Here is a 21,368-nt window from a genome sequence, read left to right as displayed (position 1 = left end):
TGTGGTGTTTCTAGTGGCTAAATCCAAGAACGTGTTTTTCCAATATCTGTTTCCCAATGTAATATCCAATGATGAAAAGAGACATGGTCACAGAACAGAATTTTGTATATTTTAGTAATTATAATGCATCCATCCATTTTGTATAATGGTTGTCCTATTCCAACTGATTTTGGATGAGAGGTGCCGTACACCCAGCACTTGTCGGCCAACCATTTGAGGACATAACAAACAAGCGTTCACAATTTAGAGATTTCAGCGAACGTGAGATTGGAATGTGTAAATAAGAAAACCCATTTAAGTTCACCCATGAAGTTGGCAGTCCAGATTCAAACCCTGAACCACAGAACTGTGAGGCAGATGTGAGAACCAGTAACACACCTGGCTGCTTCATGACAGTCCCTCAAGAGAAAATGAAAAAAAATTAGAATATGCTGTACATATCCCAGCGAAAATAATTTGTGTTTTCTGTCCATTTAATCACATTCACGTTGAACAAATGAGCAAGTTTATTATCCAAAGTAAAACAATGACGTTTTTCAGTGACCCCACACTTTTGAACGATAGTGTACACTACAGGCAATCATCATGACTTCTAAACTAATTTCAATGTGTTCCCATCAAATAATTTGGGTTTTTAATACCTCGTTTCCTATAACGTTGGAGTGGTTAAAAACACAACAATTTAACCACGTACGACGTTTAATTTCTATAAGGTTCCGTAAACGTCACGATGACGTTGCTGGCGAAGGCTCGAAAGCTTCGACGGAGTAAAACCGGCGAATTGACGATGTCTTTCAGCGTCGAATTTTGGAAAGTCTCGCCTGCGGCTTTTTTTGTTTTATTTAATTGATTGTCACGTTTGTTGGTTCGGACCCGTCTTCCAGCCTTAAGACAGCCGGACCGCCACCCCTTTCACCCGGGAGCTTGTCGCGTGTCAAGTTTGTTGACAACTCTTTTGACGAGAGCATCTATAGCTTAGTTACCCAAGCTTAGCTTAGCCTAGCTGGGTTGTTTTCAGTTTCGCTCCGGTGATGCGCGAAGGGATATGGGCCTTGCGTGAACGTTTTCCGCCGCCGTCGCACCGCCGTTAATCATTAACGCAACCCGGGATTGCTTAGTAAGCTGAGCCCGGTGTGTCGGACAAACTCCGGCTCCGACGTTTCGAGATAAACGACAAAACGGTTAGCCCGGAGCTAACGGCGGCGACCCAGCCGACCAGCTCGCTCGTTCGATAGGAATCGGACAGCCGAGCGGCGTGCAATGGCCAGCGACACTGAAACAGGATTTAGTTGGCGGGCCAACGGGGACAGCGCACCAGGCCCGGGGCCCGACCCCGACGACTGCCGAGGAGGGACGACTATGAAGACCCTGGCGCGGCTGTGTAGTAGGGACGAAGAGGAACGGGCGGCGGCTCTCGAGGAGCTCAGCCAAGGGGTTCTGGTATGTCTGGGTCTGGACCGGCCTGGTTCGACGCGGCTGGGCAAGGAGACGCTTCTGCATCTGCTGCGGCTGGCCCGGTCCTGTCCGTTGCGGGAGGTGCGATCCAGGGCCACCGAGCTGTTGCGGGCCGCACAGGTGAGTACCAGCACAAGCTGAGAGCGAACCAAGGCAGTGGACCATCGGTGTTCGGGGTGTTACTGACTGAGACCAGAACGGGAATAGTTCATGCCGCTCATAAATGTTGCAGAATTGCCTATATTAATATTTTAAACCTTAAATGCACGCCAAACTAGTCCGAAGACACTCAAGCATCAGTCTATTGCAATTTGGAAAAATGCATTTATGTAAATAAATGGCTTTCAGATTAGATTGAGAAAAAATGCATCACATATGCAATAACGCTGGTGTGTCAATAGAAATATCAGTTTAACACAACAATAAAATAATACAAATCAAAAACAATACACCAGAACACCCAACATAAAAATGGACAATAATACAATCATAACTATTACTGCATACACCTTGTTTGATGCAGTTATAGACCGTTAGCGTTTAATGATAGCTTCAGCATTGGTTCAATTTCTCGCCTGCCTTTTGGACCAGTATTGAAATCTTATTCTAGCTGGCTGGCTATCAGTTGGTGGTCCAACCCCTGCTAGTCTTTTGCTAATATAATAGTAGAGCACAACAAATGCACAGTTACGAAAGTCACCATTTGTAATATGTAATCATTTTCAGACTAGTTAAGTGCTAATTTTGCCATAGTTTATCACACTAATCAATAGTGTCATAAAACCAAAAAGTTGGACTTTATAGTTTCCACTGGTTTCATCAGACGTGCACGTAGAAGGTGATGCAAGACTCCTCAGTGGTGAGGCGCAAACAAGCACCTTAAGCCACGCCCCTCTTTGGTCATCCGCGCTGACTTACTGTTGGGGCCACGCCCCTATTTGGTCTTGGCTCGCCCACTTCCTGATGAAGCCAAACTCTCTCGTCGCACATTCACGCCCCCAACGCCCTTCACTATTTCTGACAAACAAGCTGCAGTTTTTCATCCTAATGTTCCTCGAGGATAAAGCCAGGAGGACTTTTGTTGACTGGAAATGTCGGTGAGTTTAGCTCCTTATTGTGAAATGTTTTATTTAGGCGCTCAAGCCAATTTTCATGGGCCGCCTGTCAGATTAGAGTTCAAGGTGTGCCGTCAGAAAAACTGTTGAATGAGATTTGAGAGCAAAACAGAGATGACATCTTATGTCAATGGAAAGCTGACTTTATGAAGGCATTTTTCTTTGAATTTGACGTTAATGGGGGAAGAAAAAAAGTAACCCCGATTTTTATTTTACTCCTGGGAATTCTAAAGTGATTGTGCCATATTTCATAAATATTGAACATTATTATTATTGTATTAATGTGTGAGTTACTCAAAATGATGACAGACGTTTCCTGCTTTCGTGCCATATGTCATAAATATTGAACATTATTATTGTATTAATGTGTCAAGTCAAGTCAACAGTATTTATAGAGCACTTTCAAACAGCCATCGCTGCATACAAAGTGCTGTACATGGAGCAATTTAATATACACAATAAACAGAAAGACGAATCTGTAATAAAGGCGGTAGAAAGCACCAAGCAGTCAAATCAAGAACAAATCTAAGTCATGCTGAGTCGAACGCCAAAGAATACAAGTGAATGTGAATGTGAAAGTGAATGTGTGAGTTACTCAAAACGATGACAGACTTTTCCTGCGTTCGGAAAGCAAAAGAAATTCAACAAATGAGTCCCATGACCTCAATTCAACATTTGTGCAATACCGTGACTTGATTGATGTCGATTCTACAGAAATCATTTTAGCATGTGCACGGCTATGATCAATGTTGTAAAAATAAGGTTAAAATAATAACATATTTATGTGGTTATGTTATTAGGCTAACAATATCCAATTCCCTTATAATTTTGTTTTTACAAAATTATTATTAATACCTGTATTAGATTATGCATTCTATTATAATCATGTAATTTGACAGTCTTTTTTTTCTTGACAACTTAAGTAAATATTTGAGTCTGGCTAAGGAGCTGATGAAACAACAAGCACCTCGGAGATAACCGTCAGTTTAGGCCAGTTTTGTCTGACAAAACAATTTGACACAAATAAGTCAATAGCCTCCTGTGGACTTCAGTACACTTTAAAATGAAACGCTAAACAAGAACGATTTTGGCCTGACTCATTTTGACATGTTCACACTTTCGCAATGACCCATCACCATGATCTCGCCATGTCAGGCTCACCAGTAGCGTTTCCCAACACTGTTTTTTTTTTTCAACACATCTATCCTCTTGATCACCAGGAGCAAGGAGTTGAAGTTCCTCGCGCCCTGGCCTCGGGTCCCAGTGCCTTTATTCCTGCCAAACAGGCGAGTTGCTTCCACTCACAGCAGCCTCATTTGAGGCTTGAAGAGAAATGAGTCTGCAAATGTCTTTACATTTCCAAAATGTCCTTTGTGTCATTGCATTTTTTAAATTTAAGCCTTTAAAAATAATTATACTCAAAAGTTTCAAAAGAATATTTATGATCAAATGCAAATGTGTTGTACTTAAGTTACAAATACAACTGAACTGCGGTTAGGTAGTGAGTCATTAGCGTACCACTAAAGGGATCTTGCAGACTATACTTGAAGAATCACTTCTTAATGACATGAAAGTGAAAGCAAAAGTGTCAAAGTAGGAATCCGTTTCCGACCAATTTAAAGTCATTTGTAGATAAGGCAGAATGACAAAATGGCGCAGGGGTTACACATGTGAAATTGAGCTCCTCTTGAATATTACATTTTCCACCCCGTATCCCCCCAAAAAAATACAGTTGTGTCCGGAAATAACACTTTTCCTCTGGGATTAGATCTTAAAAGATGGTCCGGACCAGGACATCCTGATCGAGTCGTTCCTGTCTCTGGGCCGCGTGGACCACGTCACCATGGTGATGGCACTGCACCCCGCCTACCTCAGCTGCTTTCTGAGGACCCAGCATGCTTTGCTGGAGATGGACGGCCCCCTGCCTCGCCACTGGAGACACTACATCGCCATCATGGTGAGGAGTGCCAAACGGACTTCCCCTGTCCACCAAACGCGCAACAAAACCCGTGTCTGCCTTTGAACCCTTTTAGGAGCAGCAGTTACTACAGTGGACAGCCTATCAGGTTATCATTTATTGGCGCATGAAAGGGTTAATCCGCCTGCTCGTTCCCTCAGGCCGCCGCCCGCCACCACTGCTCCTACGTGGTACAGCAGCACAGCGCCAGCTTCTTGGAAGCCGGCGGCGACGAGAGCTGGCTGAGTGGGCTGCAGAATGCCCCGCCCAAACTCAGAGGTCTCAGCCCCCTCAACAAACTGCTGGCCCACAGACCCTGGCTCATCACACAGCTGCACATCCAGGTCTACCCTAAATATATTCTTGAAGACATTTAACCTAAAAAAGGCTTCTTAAATTAAAAATGTTGTAAGTGAGAAATATCTGGCCTTGGTAAAAAAAAAAAAAAAAAAAAAAGCTCCTCGAATTTAAGTTGTAAGTGCGGCTCTATTTCGAAAGGAAAAAAAAACACATTGGCCCGAATATGAGACGGCCCTGATTATAAGACGACCCCCTCTTTTTCAAGACTTGAGTTTGAAAAAAGACTTTTTGAACACCAAATTAATTTTGATACAGAAATTAATGACAGTACATCTAAAACAAATGATTCTAACAATATATTTCAGAGAAAAAGCATATTTTGCCTCATTCAAATCTTAATATCTGAACATTTCAATATGTAAACTAAAGTGTAATGACATTCGTAAATGAATGACTTCTGGTTTTTGAAATGTAAATTACATCATAACTTCTCCTCAACTGCCGGTTAACCTGGCCGATCTTCGACCCACCTTTCTCCAGATCAGTGGTGTCAAACATACGGCACGCGGGTCGGAACCGGCCCCCAAGGAGGTTCGTTCAGGCCCGCAGTAAAGAAAATGCATTAATGACACGGAATGAATATTTTTAATAAAATGCAATTCATGGATTATCCGATAGGGGGCACCTTGTTTTGATCAGAGTAGAAGACATTATTTTGATCAGATAAGAAAATGGCAGTCTCGGTCTGTCACTGAGACAGACCCAACACAGCATTGGGCCAATGCTTCTTTATATATATAAAAAGGGAAAGACATGATATTTTGGTTATTTATAGTGGAGTAGGGTATAATGTTAATGGTATGGCACACTTGGCATCGACCGAGTCTGTATGTGGCCCACAATGTGAAATGAGTTTGACACCCCGTTCCAGATTGTCTCAGATTATCTCTTCTATTATTTTCTTCTCTTTTCTTTCTTACCGCTAGTATTTATTTTTCTTCTTCGTGCTACCGCTATTTTTATTTTTAATTCTTTGTGATAGGGGTTCACTTTGGCCTAGGGAGTCAAGTTCAGCATTTGCTTCAATGATATCTGGCGCCATCTAGCGTCGTGAATGGGTATAATATCTAGACCCCGAATATAAGACGACCCCCACTTTTTCAGTCTTACTTCAATGCAAAAAACACCGTCTTATATTCAGGCCAATACGGTATCCCCCTAATGCGTCCTTCCACAGGAGCTTGTCTATCCGGGCGCCGAGCTGCGCTGGTCACTGGCCGAGCTGATCCACGCCGTCATCCTGATGACGCACGCCCACGCGCTCTGCTCCTTCGTGTGGGGCTGCGGCATCAACCCCGAGCCGGATCACGCAGGCGGCCACACCTTCCGGCCGCCGTCGCCCGGCCACCCCACCCGCAGCCCTCAAAGCCCGGCGAATGAGGACAGCCGGCAGGAGGTAAGGACTGAGGTACTCTTGTACGAGACAAGATGTGGGTTTTTTTTTTTGGAGGGGGGGGGTTGGTATTGCTGTCAAGAGACTTGAACGGAACTGCTAAATGACGAAATTGTTGTGGTTGCGTAGCTGGTAGATGGTGCAGTGGAAGTGGAAGTACTGATGAAGAGGATGGTCGAGCTGCAGGAACAGCAGGAGGAAGAGTGTACACAGGAGGAGATGGTCACACGCTTCGAGAGGGAGCGAAGCGAGAGTATCCCCACCGGTATGTCCTTCGATGCAATGAAACCGAGAAGTGTCTCGAGAATTCCCGATACAATGTTGCTCGTCTGACACTTCTGTTCTCTTTTTAGCTTTGGTGCGAGGCGCGCCACCCGAGAGGCTCCTTCACCTCATGGAGGACCCGGATTTCAGATACGAGGACTTTGCACCCAGAGGAGAGCAGGCTCCGCCCACCATGAGAGCTCAGGTAATGGCCGCTTTATTTCAAGACAACCTCGGTTGCCTTCTGTCGCTTGACGTGGCATTTTGGATACATGCAGGACTACTCGTGGGAGGACCACGGCTACTCGCTGGTTAACAGGCTGCTGCCGGACATGGGACAGCTGCTTGACGAGAAATTCCAGGTAGCACTCCTCTCCCATTCCTTCCACCCGTAGCCATTTGTCTCCTCTGCTGGGAACAAAAGTGAGCGCACCCTAGACCAAGAATGTCCAAATTGTGGCGAAAAACTCAGAAATGAGACTGTGGCATGATGGAGTTGAGTTTTCGGTTCTGAGGTGGTGAGCAACCTGACGTACCACCGGATGGCCATGCACGAGGGTGTGGACACGCACACGCTGAGGAAAGCCCTGTGGAACTACATCCACTGTCTCTACGGGATACGGTCAGCGCAGCCCTTTTTTTTTTTTTTTTTGGTCTTCATCGCTCCGTCGCCATGGCACGCATTGAATGAACGAGCCGGCCGCCGTGATTTGCGCCACAGGTATGACGACTACGACTACGGCAGCGTCAACGTGCTGCTGGAGCGCTCCCTTAAAGTGTTCATCAAGACCATGGCCTGCCATCCCGAGCAGACCACGGGGCACATCTACCACGCCTTCTGGAGGCACTTCAGGCACTCGGAGAAGGTGCACACACACACACACACACACACAATAGTTTTGCATTTTTTCATTTGGAGTTGGGTTTTATTTTCTTTTGACAATTTTTATGTATTTATTTTTTTAATTCAGTTTGAATTTGGTTTTTTAAAAATTCCTTTGGCTAATTTTTATTGTTTATTAATATGAAATATTTTTTAAGTGTCAGATATATATTTTTTTCAAGTATTATGTAGCTACAATCCTCCAACTCAATACCCAAAATTATTTTTTAAAAAAACATTGATACGATTAAAAAAAATAAAATTTCGATTTAATTTTGCTAATGAAAATGGTATTTCAAATTTTGTTTTCATTAACGATACGAACCGTGGCACACTTGAGGCACGAGACAGTCCACTTAACACGTAACACACACACCCACACTGAACACACAATTGTAACACACTACGCACACCTCACAGACACACAACATACTTTTAAAAAATGCACGTTTAACACTCACTGAATAATTTAAACACGCACGCTTGCGACATTTAACACACTAAACACTTACCACGCAGACCTAACATGCTTGGTGCACGCGTAAACGTGATGTCATTGTTGTGTGTGTTTTGGTCAGGTGCACGCCAACCTGATCGTGTTGGAGGCTCGCCTGCAAGCAGCGCTGTTGTACACGCTGCGAGCCATCACTCACTACATGAGATGACCATCACCATCACCACGTTTGCCGATGCTGTGTGTTTGTGTTGTTCTTTCCCACCATGGCCTCCTTCCAACCAAATGTTTTGCCCACACAGCCGATGCTTGTATTTGCATATCTTTTTGCATATCTTTTTTTTTAAAGAAAGATGAGAAAACCTTTATTTGTCTCACAATGGAAACATTCCCAATTTACAGAAGCAAAATTCTGAAAGGGAGAAAGTAGAAGACAAAAAGTATATAAATCCAGTGTTCAGCGTGTCTGAGCGGCATGCGCCGATTCATATTTAACATGTTTGTTTTTTTTGCACCAAAAGTATCCACGCCATTCATTTGGCCAGTTGCGACTACTCATCAGGTGTTTGTTGTTTAATTTATTACGGGTTTTGTTTATGTTGTCCCTACGACTACTTTACACTCCCTCCTCCACCGGTGTCCTTAAGCGCACTTTGAGGGCCGAGAGTAAGAAAATGACAAAAAGCTTGTATTTTTCTATTCAATAAATTGAGTTGACACGAAAAAAAAGTGGTTGCTGCGGCTTTTGAATGCATTCAGCTGAAATTTCTCTTGTACAGTGAAACTGCACATTTGAGAGATTGCGTTTATTTTGGCCAGCCTAAAGCACACTTGCGCAATTATGATGCCGTCTGATCAGCATCTTGATAAGCGGTGAAGTCGGAGCAGTTTATTTTCTATGCGGTTCAATGAACGACCGCAAGAGGGAGACAAAGTCCAAAGAAGAAAAGCGAGTACCACTTATCTCACGCTCGCCTTTCTCGAAACTTTTTCAACTGCTTTCAGTCAACTTTAAAATACTAAATGCTGTTGCCGTGACGTCACCAGCCACCACAGAGCGCTCTTGCCCATTAATCAACAATGTGTTGCGCAAAAGCGGAATGTGCGCGTTAGGCGAAAGGCGCCATCTTTCCCCGGCTGGGCCGACGTGATTGTGCGTGCGCGCTCCAGGGTGGGCCGGCGCGCTTCGGTCCTTTTCCGCTCCGGCGTGCTCGCGCGCACGCTCACGTCGAAAAGTTGGGCAGCAGCTGAGCAAGTGGACGCCCGGTTTCACAGACGACAACATCCACTGGTCAGTAAGTCACATTTTATATTTTTCTTGATTGTGTATTCAACTTAAAGACTTCGTTTGGACTTTACTTCCCACGAAGCATCGGGAATCTCTTTACAAGACACTTTAAAAAGGGGAATTGAGTGCGTTTCCTGTGTTTCTGGTGCTCCGGGGATTGTTGTCAAAAGTTGTATTTATAGCAGAAGTCAGGTATCGGTATATATGAGGTTCCCCAACCGGACCGTGACCTTTGCTGTGTTTGTGTGTGTGCGCGTCTGTCTCGTAGAAGTATGTGCGCGCGCCCGTTACCCCTATTTATTTTATTTTTTGTGCCTCGTGGATTTTTGTGATTAGTTTTATTTAGTGGGGAAATCAGGTAGTTTGATATGACGTTGCGAAACAGGACCTGGTGTTCCCTCTGTGTGTGTGTGTGTGTGTGTGTGTGGGGGAGTATGATAGTGAGTGTGTTTCCTGTGTCATTTGTTTCTGATACATTTTTGGTACTTGGTTTTATTTAAGGAAGAAGTCAGGTGAAGTTCTCATCCTGCCCCCAGTTCCCAGATGTTCTTGGTTCAGGATGTGCAACTGGTGGTCTGTGGACCACAGGTGGCCTGCGTCCACACTTGGAAAGTGTCAGTTAATGTGAAATAAATAAAAATGGGGAGGGTGGGCTGTGAATTTGATTTCTCTCATAAAGCATGTTTGTGGGTTGGGACACATAGTTTTTTTCACCATTTTAAAATGTTTTTGTGGAGGTTTTGCGTGTATTTTCGGAGTAGCTAATGCATATCAGGCTTTATTAACGATTAACTCATTCGGTACCAGCCAATTCTGGACCAAGTCTGAAAAGACGTTTAAAAATGTCTTTGGGAGTGAATGAGTTAATGAAGTATGTGGGGGGGTGGTTATATTTTTTTGCAACCCCACAAAAATCCCGTTTTAAGTTTTTCAATTTTCCCCATGTATCTCAATGGGCGTCACGTAAAAATAGCTTTTGATTATTCACAGGCCTTACGCTTTTGTGTTCTTAGTTTTATTTTGGGCAGAAATTAGGTATTAAGCCAGTATGACGATCCCTAATAAACCTAATGTTTCCAGATGTTCTCAGAATGTGTCTGCTATTACATGTTTGTGTGTGTGAATGTGTGTGTGTGTGTGTGTGTGTGTGTGTGTGTGGGAGATATCACTGAGTAACTTTGGAATGCTGACTGACGGACGAGGAGACGAAAAAAAGGAAGTTGAATTAAGTGAGAATGTCCATGCTGACGCTGTATTAGCTGGCAAAGTTCAACTGTCAGGCAGGGATGGGTTGCCACTGAATCACTTGTGGCGGAATTCACAGATTCACCCCCCCGCCACCCTCTGGATGCCTTCCGAGATGGCCTTCCCATGTCACTCGTCCCCGCTTGTCCATATCATAGGCGGAGGAGCCGTCTTGGAATTTTTTTGGGTGGGCTGTTTCGTTTGTGGTGCCCCCCCCCACCCCCCCCTCAGTAACAGTTCATCGACAATCAGGTGGACGACATACCTGTATACGCCATCTGTCTGGCGGTAACCATAGCAACCGTCCACCGGAATGCTTCAGAATGTCAGATTGAGGGAGGACATGACGACATCATGCGGAAACGGGGCTTTTCCTTTTTTACAGGCCCCCGCCACCCCTTCCTTGAGTGCGTACCTACGCCATTTGAGTGTGTGTGTGTGTAACAATGTGTGTGTGTGCCTAACACTTCCCATTGTCCTATCATCCTGCACACTTGCGCTGCGCATCCTGTCGGGGCTTCCTGGGAATGTGCGAGTGTGGCGAGGCACGACAAAGACATTTTAGAAAAAAAGAGGAACAACAGAGAAAAAGAAGAACTTGCAATGTGAAAGTACAAAACTGTACAGTACATTGCAATTGTGTGCGTGTGGTTGTGGTTGTGTGTTTGTGTAGAATTCCCCAGCGCGAGCAGCTTATCTGCACAGTTGTCCGTGCAGGAAAAGGGTGTGTCACTCGGATTTGGGTGTTTTTTTGCGGACATGATTTATGTGAGCACGCAGCACAAGCCGATTCTCATTAATAGAAAGAATTAAAGCTGGTCGTTTTCTGGCCACATGGCCACTCAGAACCAAAACTGGCGGACTTCCTGTGTATTTTCAACCACGACTTCTTGAGACTTTGGGGTTTTTTTGGGGTCTACGCATGATATGTTTACCAGATTGTAAAGTTTCTCTGTAAGCCTGGCTTGGGTTGAATTTTCAAAGGTTTAAGTCAGAGTTTCATGTTTTATGGCAAGTCATCAAAAATGGTAGCTTCAAATGAAAATGGCAGACTTTCTTTGTATTTTCACATATGGCTTCTCGGGACTCATATTAACCGAAGTTCATGTTGCAAAGCTAAACTGGGCTCGGGGGATGACTTATGTCTGACTTTTTGTATCTTTTGTGGTTTTTTTGTTGTTGTTTTTTTTAAAATGGGTCGGTGGAAACGGCTTCAGGTGCTGTATTTCTGAGGCCTTTATCAGTCATTTCTTTCTACACGTGTCTAAGGAGGAATGGGGTGTGTAAGTGTGTGTGTGGTTACGTGTGTGAAGGGTAACATGAGTTTCCAGGAAAAGGGGGGTGGGGGGCATCGGAGGGGTGGACAGGAAGCATGAACATGGCTAACTTCCTGTTGCTCCCCTGATGGTGGACCTGATAGTCATGCCTCTGCGTGGAGCAAAATTGTAAGTGGGCTTATTGTTGAAAAGTACACCCACTGGCCATTTTATTAGGTACATCTTTTAATGTGCAATATAGAAAAATGTGTGCTTTGACAAAAATTTACATATAGTCAAGTCCTGAGCTAACTTTAAAATAAGTAATAGGTACAAAATATTTTTTTTGAATGTCAAATTACATATTTGTCACATTTTATCCATCCACCCATCCATTCTCCGAACCGCTTGATCCTCACTAGGGTCCCGGGGGGTGCTGGGTCTTCGGGCAGTAGGCGGGGGACACCCTGAACCGGTCGCCAGCCAATCGCAGGGCACACAGAGACGAACAACCATCCACGCTCTCACTCACACCTAGGGACAATTTAGAGCGTCCAATCAGCCTGCCATGCATGTTTTTGGAATGTGGGAGGAAACCGGAGTACCCGGAGAAAACCCACGCAGGCCCGGGGAGAACATGCAAACTCCACACAGGGAGGCCGGAGCTGGAATCGAACCCGATACCTCTGCACTGTGAAGCCGACGTGCTAACCACTGGACTACCGGGCCGCCCACATTTTTTAATCATTTAGAATTAATGTAATTATTATTAATTTATTCATTTGTTAGATCACTACATTAATTACATTTCTTTTACTAATGCCTAGCTATTTTCTAAAATCCTTTAATCATGTAATATATACGAACCAATTATTTAATGAGATAAATACATAATGATAAAACACAAAATACATGAATAAATACGAGTAAAATCCGTAAAATTGTTTCATAGTAAAATTTTTCTCATGTTGTGGTTTATAATTAATTCAAGTACTGTAATGCATTCAGCTCTGGGCGAAGTAGACATGCGCCCAATATGCGCACGTCCAACTTTTAATGAGCTGTAAAGATTTTGAGGCGGGAGCAGGTCACAGTTCGGACGCCGACAACTTGAATTGTCTTGGAAGTGTACCTAATCAAAATTCCGGATGCTGTGTTGCATTGTGGTTACTTTTTGCACACCCGTTGGCATGATGCAACGCCCTTGGTGTAAGTTTTCACATGCTCACCCCGCCATAGGACAAGCGCAGGTTATTTCACCACACACATACCGCCCCCCCCCCACACACACACACACATGTTGAACTATTGACAAGCCAGGATGACACAGACGTCTCTTTTCGAAACGGCGAAAGGCCAAAAAGAGGATGTGGCTAACTTCGCATCTATCTTCCTTATCTCCTGTCCTCCTCATCTCTAACTTCTTCTTCTTCTTCTTCTTTGTTTGTGGTTCTGTGGCGTCAGCGGTGGCGATGTTGATTGACCGATGATCTGACGCAGGAAAAAGACATCAGGTGAGAGAAAGTAACGAGTAAATACAGTATAGTATTTTATCAAGGAATAACACTGATAGTAGTATGTGTATATCTCTTGTCACAACAGATGTAATAGTACTAGAAGTATTCATAATACGTGTCAAGGAGTACAGGTAGTTGTGCGGAACACTTTTTGACTGAACAAATGAATTGGTTTGTCTGGCAGTGTTTTTTTAACAACAGAGACTTCTTTGTAAGTTTGAGTGAGTCCTCATCACCATGCTATTAACTAACTGAATGAGGGTGTCCCCCAAGGTTAAATCTTAGGCCCACTTCTTTTCATTTTTTTTTTTTAATCCTACCGCAACGTGGGATCATCAGGAGACACAGTATAAATGTTCACAGTTACGCTGATGATAAAGTCCTACTTATGTATAAAGTACTACTTAAATTGCTCGCTAGAATTTCCTTCCGGATCAAAAAGTAGAAATAATATAAAGTAAACAAGGTAGTAGTAAGAGTACATTCTTATAAGTAGTACTTGTAGTCGTTGTAAAGTGTATAATGAATAAAGTGTGTTGTGTGACCACGTTCCATGTCCAGACGCCGACATTGTCTGAGTGCCGCGACTATGGGTTGTGCTTGTTGCAAGCAGAAGAAGTCAGCCAAATTCGAGGCGGCTGCCTTAACCGCCACCTCCGGGGCTGCCAATGCTTTAGTGCAGTCTCCTAGCAACGGCGATGGCGGCTCGTCCGCGGACCCAATACAGGCACGCTACTGTCCAGACCCCACGCAGGTTATACCGGACTTCAACAAGGGATTCTCCAGCGGAGCCATCTTCCCCAACTCCAACACGCAACACTGGTCCGTTGGAGTCACAAGTAGGGACATTTTCACATTTTTACCGGAAATAGCAGATTGAAATCACTGGCGGCAGCAGCAGTAATAGTCCGCAGCAATGTATGTTGTACTATGTAACTCATATGTGTCAGCGATATGGGGTGTGTGTGTGTATATGTGGAAGGAAAGTAGGCTATACAAGCTAGCTGAAACTAAACAAAAGGCTACAAAAGCCCGCCTTCCTCGGCGGATATAATAAAAACTCCCAGTGATTGTTCTGTGAGCCTCAAAATAGTCGATGTTGATTGAGGGCCTTCTTTTGTCCCTCGGGGTGGGGGCGCTACAGGCGGCGGGGTCACACTCTTCATCGCGCTCTACGACTACGACGCTCGCACCGAGGATGACCTCACCTTTCAGAAGGGGGAGAAGTTTCAAATCATTAACAACACGTAAGTGCAAATATTGGGCGTATTCATGCTGTTGTTGTTTGGACTGACCAAAACAAAGTACTTGATCAACAAATCGTCCGCCCGATAGGTAATTAATGGACGACATAATCAATTTATGATTTGCTGGTGTTTATTACAGAGAGGGTGACTGGTGGGAGGCTCGTTCTTTGGACACGGGCAACGCTGGGTACATCCCCTCCAATTACGTAGCTCCGGTCGACTCCATACAGGCTGAGGAGTGAGTACGCAAGCACACACGGATGAGGTGGAGTTTGGTGAGGTGATGTTGCTTTTGGCGACAGGTGGTATTTCGGAAAGATGGGGAGGAAGGATGCGGAGAGACAGCTGCTGGGACACGGCAACCACAGAGGGACTTTTCTCATCCGCGAGAGCGAGACCACCAAAGGTTGGGTGACCTCATGCACGTACACACTTGCGCTCGAACGGGAGCACATGCACCTGCAGATCTAATGTTTGGGTTATTTACTAGCTACATTGGAGGGTCAAAATATTAGGAACAACTGAGATTGTGGTTCAGTGCAAGCTACGGCAATATTAATAAATGCAACGGTTAAAATTGGATTTGATTTTGAATGCTTACCATCACGTAATTATTATCAGGGAAGTGACTGCCAAAATAAGGTGAAAGTCACAACAACAGTTACCAAGTTTAAGTGTTTTATGCAAGGTTGTTTGTTTTTTTCACTTTTCAGTGAGGCAGGGAAAAAAAAAATCATATAAAGTCAGTCAGAATTTTGAGGTACATGCTGTTCACTCTGCTTAGACATATGACATGATTTAGAATATATATATTTTTTTATTTGTCAAGTCTTGTAATTATTAAGATTTTTTAAATTTTATGTTTTCATTTCATTATATTATTTCGGTTCATGGTCTATATTTAATGTTTGATTTTTTTTTAATTTTTATATTTTCATTTCATTATATTATTTCAGTTTACGTTCTATATATGTAATTTTTTTTTAAAGATTTGTCTATTTCAGTTTTGATTTAGATTTTTTTTTTTTTTTTTAAACTGGATTGAAACTGTAGTTTTCGTTCTATATTTATTTATGTGCATTGTACGTATGCTCAAGAAGAATAAAAATAGGGCAGAACGTATATATAAAAGTCTTAATCTGAAACAAAATAAATAATCACAAATATAACAAAACACAATTAAGAACTATATAAAATACAGCCCATGTGAACAGACTTATTATCTATATTCTATATATTTTTTAGATTACATTTAATATTTCGTGTACAAATAAACCTGTTGATTTAGACACGGTGTCTTTTTTGCGTCCTAGGTGCTTTTTCGCTGTCCATCCGCGACTGGGACGAGAACAAAGGTGACCACGTGAAGCACTATAAGATCCGCAAGCTGGACAACGGAGGCTATTACATCACCACCAGGTCTCAGTTTGACACCGTGCAGCAGCTGGTGGCGCACTACACAGGTAGGACTTGCAACCTTTTTGGAATTGTTTAATTAGGATTTTAGTCCACATTGCTTCGATTGTTGCTCTCATTGTTCTCTGTTTGTTCCTCCCGAAGTCAAACTTTGACTTTTAGTGACGTTCATGTGTGCAGAGGTAATTTTTGAGGGCAAGCAAACTTGTTTTGCTTCTTTTTCCCTTCATATGTTTTTTTTTCCTACTTCCTGTCTGTTTATCCCATTCCCTGCCCCGGCTCAGAGCGAGCGGCAGGGCTCTGCTGCCGGCTGATTGGCAGCTGCAAGCGCGGCATGCCCAAGCTGGCCGACTTATCGGTGAAGACCAAGGACATGTGGGAGATTCCCCGCGAATCGCTGCAGCTGATTAAAAAGCTGGGCAACGGCCAGTTTGGAGAAGTGTGGATGGGTAGGCCGCAAGGGGGGGGGGTCTTGCACCAGGCAGGGAAAGGAAGGGGAAGGAGGGCTCGGAGGGAGGGAGGTGGGGGTTGCCGAGGGTCTCGGTGGAAGCACACCTGGATCAAAACAAAAATAAGGAAAAAAATACGTGCATCTGTATACATTAGGGGTGTGCATCTGCCTCTCTGATTCTGTTCGATTGATGCATTCACATTTGTTTTCAATTCACTTAGTATTCGTTACACGCCTAATCCTTAAAATGACGTGAGAAAATCCAGGCGTGCACAACCAGACCCTTGCCCTCCCTCGCCGTCGCATGCGCACGTACCATTTTCCTCTCACCGCCCATCTCTCTCACTCTTCCTCCCATCCCCCGTTCACTCCATCACTCCATGCATCCCTCCATCCCAAGACACTAACGACGGGCTGTGCTACAACCTGACCAAGGCCTGTCCCAATTGCACGCCGCTCACCATGGGCCTGGGCCGGGATGCCTGGGAGGTGCCCCGGTCCATGTTGTGCCTGCAGAGGAAGCTGGGACATGGCTGCTTTGGGGACGTGTGGATGGGTGAGACTCCCCAAAAAAGTGCAGTTGTTCCATTTTCTCATTGGCTTGGTCCTATGCAAAAGGCCAACACTAGTTTTGTTGTATAAATTATCGATTTTCTGAAAAGCCAAATTATAATATCGTCCGATTAGTGGGATAGAGGGCGGCCCGGTAGTCCAGTGGTTAGCACGTCGGCTTCGCAGTGCACAGGTACCGGGTTCGATTCCAGCTCCGGCCTCCCTGTGTGGAGTTTGCATGTTCTCCCCGGGCCTCCGTGGGTTTTCTCCGGGTGCTCCGGTTTCCTCCCACATTCCAAAAACATGCGTGGCAGGCTGATTGAACACTCTAAATTGTCCCTAGGTGTGAGTGTGAGTGCGAATGGTTGTTCGTTTCTGTGTGCCCTGCGATTGGCTGGCAACCGATTCAGGGTGTCCCCCCCGCCTACTGCCCGAAGACAGCTGGGATAGGCTCCAGCACCCCCCGCGACCCTAGTGAGGATCAAGCGGCTTGGAAGATGAATGAATGAATGAATAGTGGGATACATGTACGTTCAGTTAAGTGAGACCTTTATATGAAAAGACTACAAACTAAATTGGTACTCTGACTGACATAATTTCAAGATCCTCAGTAATTTTTTTTTAGGTTTACTGTAAAACTAAACATGGAAAAAAAAGAATTCGAAACGTACCATATTTAATCAAACCACATATACAAGTCTGCTCGCGTAACGCTTGGACACGATGCAAAATGAATAGCCTCTGTTGTATTGCACCCTGGTGGCCAAGACGCGCATACCACAAACAAACCCCATTGAAGCAATGGATGACGTGATAAGGGGGAAAAAAAAAGTGTTACATTTCATTACAATTACCTTTTTTGATCATATTATACATTATACATATTTAAAATGCATTAATTAGAAAACAGTTTGTTTCCAATTATCATGCGGTATTCATATTTAAATAAAAATGAATATTTATTTATTTTTTAAAAAAGTAATCAAATTCCCGCATTGACTTTGTGTGTCTTATTTGTCCCTAAAAGACAGCCGTGTGTTACGCACGTAGCCCAGGTACCGCTTTCCATTCATCACGACACGTGCATGCTTATGCAATACGTTCACTTTCACATGTTGTGCATGCGTGTTCGTGTCTCTCCGTAAGCCGCATGCATCCAACATCCCGTCCTTTACGGCGCGTTCAGAACTCTCGACGTGTGTATTGACGCGGGCTCATGTCCAGGGATGTGGAACGGCACCACCAAGGTTGCGGTGAAGACTCTGAAGCCGGGCACCATGTCCCCCGAGGCCTTCCTGGAGGAGGCTCAGATCATGAAGAGGCTGCGCCACGACAAGCTGGTGCAGCTCTACGCCGTTGTATCCGAGGAGCCCATCTACATTATCACAGAGTTCATGAGCCAAGGTACACGCTTGGTCTCCATGTCGTGTTTGGCCAAATGGTGGAAAAGTACTCAGCTTCAATATTTTCACTCATCGCAAAAGTGAAGAACCATCACTTCCTATTTCATTCTTTCCATACAGGAAGTTTACTGGACTTCTTAAAAGACGGCGAGGGGCAAAACCTGAAGCTACCACAGCTTGTGGACATGGCGGCACAGGTTATTTGACAAATTAACAAAGACCGTATTGGCCCGAATATAAGACGGTGTTTTTTTTGCATTGAAATAAGAAAAAAGTGGGGGTCGTCTTATATTTGGGGTCTAGACGTTAGACCCATTCGCGACGCTAGATGGCGCCAGATATCATTGAAGCGAATGCTGAACTTGACTCTCCGGGGCCAAAGCGAACCTCTGCCATGAAGAATAAAAATAAAAATAGCGGTAGCACGAAGAAGAAAAATAAAAAATAGCGGTAAGAAAGAAAATAACACGATTGTGGCTTTTTTAGATCGCGGCGGGGATGGCCTACATCGAAAGGATGAACTACATCCACAGAGACCTGCGGGCCGCCAACATCCTTGTCGGAGACAACCTGGTGTGCAAGATCGCCGACTTTGGCCTGGCAAGGCTCATCGAGGACAACGAGTACACCGCCAGACAAGGTAAGTCAAATACACTTATGCACTGTATGTCTGGAACACGGGAATATGAAAGCACGCTGCCTTGTTGCCATGGTTGCAGGGGCCAAGTTCCCCATCAAATGGACTGCGCCGGAAGCTGCGCTGTACGGGCGCTTCACCATCAAGTCGGACGTGTGGAGTTTCGGCATCCTGCTCACCGAGCTCATCACCAAGGGACGCGTGCCCTACCCAGGTAAAACGTTTTTGAACATGTCACAACTTTATGGGTGACTTGACTTCACGTGCCACATGTAACACACACACACACACACTCGTGTGAGATCCAGTCAAAGAGCTGCGTGAGAGGTAATGATGTTCCCTTTCATGCGTTGCTAGTTCAACAAAATGTAGAATACATGACTAACTAAATAACATTTAAATCAACATTTTAAATGCTGGCAACCGGTTCGGAGTGTACCCCGCTTACTGCCCGATGACCGCTGGGATAGGCTCCAGCACGCCCGCGACCCTCATGAGGATAAGCGGATTAGAAAATGGATGGATGGATGGATTCTCTCCAATTACAAAATGAAAAATGTTGCTGCATGATTTGAATGGGAAAGAGTTGTGTTTTGGTGGCCCTTATGTGATTTTGCACCTGTTAATGTTCGGATAAATGAGGGCTGAAAATGCAAATTATTTTTTTTTGTACAGCTCTGGATCTCATTAGATCATGCAGATATGCCTAATGTTGTACTCTCATTATGCGTCGTGCATCGCTTCACCATTTCCCCCTTCTCTTCCTCCTCCTCCTCCTCCTCCTCCTCCATCCCCGGAAGGCATGAACAACCGCGAAGTACTGGAGCAGGTAGAGCGAGGCTACCGGATGGCCTGTGCCCCGGGCTGCCCCGCCTCGCTCCACGAGCTCATGGTGCAGTGTTGGCGACGCGAGGCCGACGAGAGGCACACCTTCGAGTACCTGCAGTCCTTCTTGGAGGATTACTTCACCGCCACCGAGCCACAGTACCAACCCGGCGAGAACCTGTGAAGTACAAAAAAGACACACACAGGAAAGAAAACCCCACATGGAACTAACAGACATTACGACAGCGCTGTCTTTTACGGCGCCCTTGCGGGACGGACGGGGAAGGCGCCTGGACCTCGGCTAAGCGGACCCTGCAGTGATGTTGCTTTACTCGGTAACCATGACAACAAGGAAGAAGATGTAGATGGTCGGGGAGGAGGGATGCGACTTGGCACAAGATCCTCGCTTCTTTCTCATCCGCCATATAATATTTGTGCCATGCATTTTCGGCATCCTAATGGATTGACCGTCATGTTTTGACAGAGCAGATATTCTGGAACCCTCCTGTGCACTGTGTGAATAGATCACAGTGATGCTTCTGAAATTAGGGTCCCTGGACAATAATTAAATGCAATAAATTATTGTGCCAATCAATCAAACATGATAAACCAATTACACCTCCTGATATGCTTAAGTAAGTAGGTAGGTTGAGTATTACTACTGGAATATTTTTTTTCATGAACAGAAGGTGTACCTTTTGAGAATATACTACAATTTTCCCCTTTTTGAGAACCCCCCGGGATGAGACATCACAAATTCAAGAGGATGTGCTCGTCCAGCTACATTGACTTAAACAAATCAGTCAGTTGTGGTATGAAAGTTATTTCAAAACCATGTGAAATATTAGCACCCCGCTCACTTTTTTTTAAATACATATATTTTACCTTCAGTTGTGTCTGTAAATTGAGAGACAGAGAGAGAGAGAGACGGTGAGGAAGAACTTTTAGGTTTTGTATGAGCCGTCTCTTCGTGGTTTTTAATTTAACGCTTCACAAAGACCATATAGCAAATTCAGCATTTATTCAGTCATTCATTGGGAGGGCAGGGTGAATGAAACCATGAAAGGGAAATATGTCATATTTCTGGACTTTTTTCATTGTACCCTTTTTATGTGGACTTTAACCCTGTCATGTTTATTGTAATAAAGATCAGATATATTTGGATACAATACATCTTTAACATCTCTTATGGTTTTTTTTTACTCTTAGACGTCTTGATCTGTGTTGTTTATCTTTTAATATTTTATTGATTTTTTTTTTTAAACTACTCTCATTTTGTCATTCACAAATTTTTTTATGTATTTTTACTTTTATTTGCATAACAGACATCCAACGATTTGAGGTCTGTGAACTTACCATGTAGCTGGCATAAAGATGATCTTAATTGCATTAGTTGTTATTCTTTTTTCTAAACTATATTTATGTATGTATTTTAGTATATCCAATTTATATTAGTCTATGTAATGGTTATCAATTCATAGTACAGTGAATGAAGTCAATTAAAATATTTGAATTAATTTTTAAATAATTATAAGGAAAAGTATGCGTTAAAAAAAACTGTAGTCGCCATCTTTCCGGCCAGGTGACCAATTGATTGTTCTCTAGAACTATCGCGATACCTTGGACGTGTATAATAACAATGTCTGTTTC

At 44.0% G+C, this 21,368-nt stretch overlaps 2 protein-coding genes across 5 annotated transcripts; both read left to right on the top strand.

Annotated features, from left to right (window-relative positions):
- The first annotated feature begins 817 nt into the window (after positions 1 to 817).
- Positions 818 to 8,610, top strand: sesn2 (sestrin 2). The gene is made up of 11 exons (XM_052070699.1): positions 818 to 1,575; positions 3,791 to 3,856; positions 4,339 to 4,527; positions 4,689 to 4,871; positions 6,065 to 6,283; positions 6,410 to 6,545; positions 6,634 to 6,749; positions 6,823 to 6,906; positions 7,060 to 7,166; positions 7,266 to 7,410; positions 8,006 to 8,610. The coding sequence occupies exons 1-11, from the start codon at positions 1,261 to 1,263 to the stop codon at positions 8,090 to 8,092; spliced, it is 1,647 nt and encodes a 548-aa protein (XP_051926659.1). The 5' UTR covers positions 818 to 1,260; the 3' UTR covers positions 8,093 to 8,610.
- Positions 8,611 to 9,006: 396 nt separating this feature from the next.
- Positions 9,007 to 20,898, top strand: yrk (Yes-related kinase). 4 transcript variants are annotated; one of them, XM_052070623.1, is made up of 13 exons: positions 9,007 to 9,172; positions 13,135 to 13,184; positions 13,749 to 14,026; positions 14,332 to 14,434; positions 14,574 to 14,672; positions 14,737 to 14,840; positions 15,748 to 15,897; positions 16,702 to 16,857; positions 18,078 to 18,257; positions 18,377 to 18,453; positions 18,743 to 18,896; positions 18,976 to 19,107; positions 19,694 to 20,898. In XM_052070623.1, the coding sequence occupies exons 3-13, from the start codon at positions 13,777 to 13,779 to the stop codon at positions 19,900 to 19,902; spliced, it is 1,614 nt and encodes a 537-aa protein (XP_051926583.1). In that variant the 5' UTR covers positions 9,007 to 9,172; positions 13,135 to 13,184; positions 13,749 to 13,776; the 3' UTR covers positions 19,903 to 20,898. The 4 variants fall into 4 exon arrangements, with proteins under 4 accessions (XP_051926583.1, XP_051926580.1, XP_051926584.1 ...); XM_052070620.1 differs by lacking the exon at positions 16,702 to 16,857 and adding an exon at positions 16,135 to 16,299; XM_052070622.1 differs by lacking the exon at positions 16,702 to 16,857 and adding an exon at positions 16,135 to 16,299 and having other exon boundaries at positions 9,033 to 9,176.
- The last annotated feature ends 470 nt before the right edge of the window (positions 20,899 to 21,368 follow it).

The sequence above is a fragment of the Hippocampus zosterae genome, chromosome 7 (assembly GCF_025434085.1).
Source record: "Hippocampus zosterae strain Florida chromosome 7, ASM2543408v3, whole genome shotgun sequence".
NCBI lineage: Eukaryota > Metazoa > Chordata > Actinopteri > Syngnathiformes > Syngnathidae > Hippocampus > Hippocampus zosterae.
Note: the sequence above shows the minus strand (reverse complement) of the source record. Positions and strands in the feature narration are given on the sequence as shown.

Coding starts and splice junctions, on each gene's coding strand:
- yrk (XM_052070620.1), top strand. CDS start 13,777: ATGGGTTGTGCTTGTTGCAAGCAGAAGAAGTCAGCCAAATTCGAGGCG. Junction 14,673..14,736: donor GACTCCATACAGGCTGAGGA/GTGAGTACGCAA, acceptor TTTTGGCGACAG/GTGGTATTTCGGAAAGATGG. Junction 18,258..18,376: donor CACAGAGTTCATGAGCCAAG/GTACACGCTTGG, acceptor CTTTCCATACAG/GAAGTTTACTGGACTTCTTA.
- sesn2 (XM_052070699.1), top strand. CDS start 1,261: ATGGCCAGCGACACTGAAACAGGATTTAGTTGGCGGGCCAACGGGGAC. Junction 3,857..4,338: donor CCTTTATTCCTGCCAAACAG/GCGAGTTGCTTC, acceptor CTCTGGGATTAG/ATCTTAAAAGATGGTCCGGA. Junction 7,167..7,265: donor CACTGTCTCTACGGGATACG/GTCAGCGCAGCC, acceptor TTTGCGCCACAG/GTATGACGACTACGACTACG.